This window comes from Quercus suber, unplaced genomic scaffold (genome assembly GCF_002906115.3).
Source record: "Quercus suber isolate HL8 unplaced genomic scaffold, Cork oak 2.0 scaffold_1, whole genome shotgun sequence".
In the NCBI taxonomy this organism is placed as follows: domain Eukaryota; kingdom Viridiplantae; phylum Streptophyta; class Magnoliopsida; order Fagales; family Fagaceae; genus Quercus; species Quercus suber.
Genome location: NW_027069468.1, coordinates 626,176 through 632,268, shown reverse-complemented (window position 1 = coordinate 632,268; position 6,093 = coordinate 626,176). Strand labels below are relative to the sequence as shown.

Here is a 6,093-nt window from a genome sequence, read left to right as displayed (position 1 = left end):
GAAAGTACAAAACAAAGAAACAAAAATGTTGAGAAATCCATCTCATACCATTAGATGAAGAGAGATCTTAGAAGTTACCATGAATGTATAACTATGCTGTGCACGACCCAGCACTATCCTTCAACACCATATATATGCTTGAAAAGAAAATTGCCCTTCCAAACATCATGTTACATATCAAAAAGGAATTAGACATACATCGGCGCCCATTTAGTTAAAGACAACACTACAAGTTAATTGACAATTGCCTTGGTGCTACTGCTAACATACTGAAGAAAAAAAACCTCCGTGTCAGCAGTTTTTACACAACAAAAATCAGAAGAAAAAAAAATTCATAAAACTTATTGCTTGTACATTATAAGAATTGAAATGAATTTATGATACAGACTAATGTTCTTTTGATAAGACAAGAGTGACTTCATAAGAACAAGTGAGTAACTTGTAGCATGGAGTAAAAGAGGTTAAGAATATCGTTACTTGACCACAAATACTGGAATAAATGAGAGTAAATCAGTAAATGAATGGATGTCACTTAAAATCTTTTTCAACCTTTATGGATCTTTTCACCGAGAAGCAATACAACTACTTGGAAATAGGAGGCTCTCCTAACCACTTGGCACGAAAGCCTGTTCCCTTACAATCAGAGCAACACATTGATCCCTGGAAGTATCATGGCATTATAAAGGGTCAGTCATACAGCTTTTGTAGAGTTTGTGCATTGAAAACAAAGGAATTATACTAGTTCTAGATTGAAGGCCTTGTAGATATATTTACCTTTCCAGAACAAATAACACAACTGGAGTTTCTTGAAGGGACTTGGCAGAGCATGTTATCCCCAAGAATAAAGAAGCCTGTACCCCCACACCATTTGCATTCAACATGTCCGTTTGAGTTGCAAGAAGTACAATTAATTGGTCTGGGTTGCTGAAAGTAGCATGAAATATTGGAGAAACAGGGAAACAATCAATATACAGATTAGGCTTAACATCAAGCCAGTTGCACAAAAGTAGCAGCCCATAATAAATAAAGTAAATTGCACTCTTCCATTTGTATTATAAAATTTCTTATCAACAAAATATCTTTCTGCAACTTGAATAGCATACAGGGAAGTAATTCAAATCTTCTACAAGGTTTTAGTTTTCATAGACCAAATTTTTCCCAAAACCTACTCCATGTTTCTCTCCAGCACAAAACAAAATGGTTTCTCTCTCTATTATTTTATTTTAATTTTTCTTCTTTTACAAGAAGAAGCTCAAACATTACAATGAAAGATGGAATTTTCTGGAACCATTTCCTAGAAAAAATTTTAAGTACAAACTTACAAAGGATATCCCAAGAGCCTTTTTGTGGTATAGATCATCAGAAGAGCAGAAGTTCTTATAAGAACAAGAATATTACTGTACCTTTAAATGACTATGGCAGAACAACATACATAAACAATGCCGTGGCCACCAAATGCCACAAGCATAAAATCAAATTGTAATCACCCAAGAAAGCAAGCATATTACACTGGTAAATTCATCTAATAAATACACCAATCATATAAAAATCCATAAACCATGTAAATAAGGGCAGATTGCAGAATTTATAATCCTAACAAAAAGATTACATTGATCCCAAGTTTAAAATGAATAGAAAATTAGAACACCAAAAAGCCATTTATCACACTTTAGAGAGGCAAAGCTCTAACAAACAATCATACAAATATGCATAAAACAATCTGTAGCTTAGAACTATGAAAATATGACTCCTGTTTGGACCTGTGTATATTTAGTCCCCACAGAAATAACAGCTCCATTATGTATGCATATTATACACAAAAAACAAGAAAAATTACTCATGGAAAAGAGGCAATGCAAGTTTAGAGTTTAATTGTGGGTTTACCTATTGTATACTTCCTGTGCACTTGGGCTATGCCTTTTTTGACTAAATAAAATTTTTTAATTTAAAAAATAAAAATAAAAATAAAAAAGTCACAGAATAGAGGATTGCATTGAAGTTCTTTTTATCTTTTGATATACTGGCTTATCAGATGCACAATTAATGTTGAGTAATCCAAAGCAATTTAGTAAACCAAAAAATCTTATATGCACCAACAGATTAATCTCAAAGTATGATTATATTAAGCATTGACGAAGCACTATGGAGCATCAAATCAATTCAAATATTGACTTTCTAAACTTAGACAAACAAACTATTATGATTGGAGTACTGAAGAAAATCCGAAAGGCCAATCGTAAAGATCTAAAAACATTTGTAGGCAGGTGTGGTACTACAATGGACCTCGGGGATGAGGGGGGCCAAACCTCTTGAAATGCTTTAAGTGTCCCTTATATTCAAGGAAACTTTCAGTAAAACACACACAAAAACCAGTCTTATAATCCTGGTTCCTGGTTCCACCCCTGTTTGTAGACATGGCTAAAAATTTGCAAGCTTCCCCCATTCCTTTTCTTCTTATCTTCTCCCTCTACCAAAATAGTAATTATCATAATAATGCTGATAAGTCTAGGAATTGCACCATCAATGAGTGACCTAACAGACAGAAAAATACATATAGAAAGCACGTACCATATGCTCTGTTTCTATCTTTATTTCATTGGTCCACCTACTATTTCATTGTTGAAATTATTTTCTTTTTTATATAAAGCTAGGTGCCTTCCATCAGGCCTTGGTGTGGTGGCAAGTGTCTTCCACTAAAAGTAACATGTCATAGGTTCGAGTCTGGGAATCAACCTCTCCAAAGAAAATTTGGAGGTAAGGCTACTTATCAATCACCTCTCTTAGACCCCACAAAAGTGGGAGTCTTGTGCACTAAGTATAACCTTTATGTACATAGCAATTAAGTCTCTTCTACCAATATTATTGATTCAATCATGGAATTACAAAGTATGACTAACAAGCACTATTTGCCATGCATTGATTGCACTAGAGATGGATTCCACAAGTGAGCTAAACACCTCATCTATGAAGCAACAACTGCTCACCAAAGAAAAAAAGGAACATGACTTCCAAAAAAGAAAATCTTAATAATAATATGCTCTTAGAGGATAAAACTCTGTGATACTGTGACTCAAATCAGTAAACATAGGTGAAAAGTATGAATATTTGTTATTTTTAATCATGTATCAAGACGTAAATGGCATCTATGCAAATCTCTAGATGCACCTGTTGTTATCAATGCTCACAGATACTATAATATATACCAAAAATAGGGAATTCTAAGGATGGGGTGGAGAGGAACACACATTAAATAGGACTCTTTACCATAAAGATTGAATGTGTAAGTTTCCTAAATCCTTAGTCTATGTACCCTTGTTCAGTACCTTCCTTATAGATGATAATTCACAGTAAACATAAGCTTTGTTATATTTAGCATTGAACTCCCAAACTAGATACTGCCACCACATAGTTGCTCAACTAGGTACTGAAGAGTCTACCATTATAAATTTATAATCATTACTAAACAATTTAGATATGGGAATTAATATAACCAACAAAGAGCTTAAATTGTAGTGAATAGTAGAGTTTTTGGTAGAGCTGAAATTGTAGTAGAGTTTTTGTTAAATATAGCTTTATTTGAAATGCTGTTTTTAGTGTTTTGACTTTCGAGTATTTGGCAAATTGTAGTGAATGGTGCTTTAAAGTTCTAAATTTATAAAGTATGAACAGTGAATTTTAGAGTTTCCCCTTAAAAAAAACTCCAAATTTCAGCTTTGACCTTTAGGGACTCCTTAAATATCTATTTTTTGTGGCTTAAAAGTCCTATTTAAACACAGAGCCAGACAGACCCACAATACACTACTACTAGGACTAGTACTAAGTAGTAAGATTTGTAAGAGTAACCAATCCACTAACAAAATATTAGTGTCCTCCTGTTACAAATTAGGTAGTTCCTTCTTATGAGGATTTCGCTTAAACTGTCAAAACAGAAATAAATTTCAGATTACTCAAACTTCTTAAGTTTCCTAAAGCTGCTCTTCGTGTTGCCCAGAATTTCATCTATTATGCCAATCAACCAAATCCATTTCCATGCAACCAAACACAACTTTATTCTAACAATTCAATAAAGAGACAATAAATAAATAAGAACCTGAGAGATTAACCAGGCTTTCTCCATGCGCTTAACGAAATCGAAGGAGCTCTCATAGGAGTCCACCATTGAAGCCCGAACAACACAAACCCTAGTACTCGAGGTGGGCCTTGCAGTAGTGGTTGTACCATGAGGTACAAACACCCGAATACCAATCGGCGATACGAGGATTTTATTGTCAATTGGTTTCTGTGCAATCACAAGCCTACTACAACACATACAGCTCGTCGTCATTTCTTCTCTTTTGTTTTACTTTTACTTTTAGGAGATTGGTTTGTGCGTTGAGCTAAAGAAAGTTCCCTCGTTTTTAAAGAAGAAAACTAGCGGAGAAGATAGATCAAAATAATAATATTAATATTATTATTATTATAGGAGTAGATGGATTGGATTCATTAAATTTTAATCGCCTCGAAATTTATCCAAAAAATAAAAATAATAAAGAATATTTTATTTTATTATTGTTAAAAGACAGAAGAAAAAAAATATATAGGCCGCTCCTTGTTTGGACCAAGAGAAAAAGAAAAATGGTACAAGTATTGGTTTTTCTAGGAAAAGATGTAGAAGTTTGGAGGAGCAAGCAAAGTGTGACCCTCAAGTCAAGTAACGCGAACGTTGGAATGAAAATGAAAACTGGGCTTGTTTGGCCCAAACTCTCAGTTCCGTCGCATACTATTGGCTAAAATAATTTCGCTGTAAAAATTTAAATTTTTTTTTTTTTTTTTTTTTAACAAAAAACAAAAACAAAAACAAAAACAAAAACAAAAACCAGCACGAAACGGAAACGAAAATCAAAGTATGACTGACAAAAGGACAAGGCTGCAGCCCCGTTGGATTTAAGTTGTGGTCCTTAACTCCTAACGTTTTTGTTTAACAAGTTACAAGACTGAAATTTAGCTTGGAAACACATGTTAAATGTGAAATTTGGACATGGATGCTTTGAATTTTTTTTTGAGAAGGAGGATGCTTTGAATTTGATAGCACAATTCTTGTTATATATTAAAAAAAATTGTCATTGTTGGAGGTGTTGTTGGATCAGTCCTGCTGCACGACATTCTGGGCCATAGTCATAGACATAAATCACAAGTTGAATTACTTCTCATTCGCTCTCACTCTTTACCAGCTCATCAAAACTACTAGCTAGTTATTACCACTGAATGCGGTAGCCGTAGGTAATACAAGAGAAATTCAATTTGTTAAGGGTGAACGAAACTTCTTCGCTTCTTCCATTTTTTCCCCCTTTTTTTTATTCTTATTCGGAACGGAATTTATCTACAATATTTTAATGTAATTTTTTTATTTTATATATATATATATATATATATATTTGGTTTCTCTATTCTTTGCCAAAAAATTGAGTTTATCTATTGCTATTTTTATTTTTATTTTGAGTAGATTTTTATTATTGTTATTATTATTAAAAGATAGAAGAATTTATCTATAGTTTTAACAATATATAATTCAATTATTTTTTTTTATTTATAATTACAATCCAATCAATGTTTCATCATAATTACTGTTCTTCCCTAAAATAATAATAATAATAATAACAATTATCATTCGTGTACGAAATTGAAAGTTGTAAAGTTATAGAATAACTTTCCAAGGAAACTAACAAAACAATTGTTGGTTTGAATGGAACTTCTTAATCCTTGTGTTCAAAGCATTTGGGTTTAGCGCTAAATTCACAAATATGATCAAACAGTGCCTCTCTACTGTCCAATTCTCAATTCTGCTCAATGGTGGCCAATGCCCAAGCTTTACACCATCACGGGGGATCAAACAAGAGGATCTTATTTCCCCATATCTTTTCATCTTGGGTAGTGAAGTGCTAATGAGGCTAATCAACAAAGAAATCTCTCTTGGTCGTCTGTCTGCTATCAAAGTCTCAGGTAATGCCCCTCTTATTTCCAAACTTAGTTATGCTGATGATTTAATTCTATTTTGTAAAGCTAAAATGTCTGAGCTTGATGTTCTAAAAAATTGTTTGGAGAAATATTGTTACT

The 6,093-nt window shown here is 33.0% G+C and overlaps 1 protein-coding gene across 1 annotated transcript; it reads right to left on the bottom strand.

Moving 5' to 3' along the window:
* Positions 1–315: 315 nt before the first annotated feature.
* Positions 316–4,694, bottom strand: LOC111986928 (uncharacterized). Its single transcript, XM_024018623.2, has 3 exons — positions 4,091–4,694; positions 775–924; positions 316–660 (listed from the first exon to the last, which is right to left on the bottom strand). The coding sequence occupies exons 1-3, from the start codon at positions 4,322–4,324 to the stop codon at positions 583–585; spliced, it is 462 nt and encodes a 153-aa protein (XP_023874391.1). The 5' UTR covers positions 4,325–4,694; the 3' UTR covers positions 316–582.
* Positions 4,695–6,093: the final 1,399 nt, after the last annotated feature.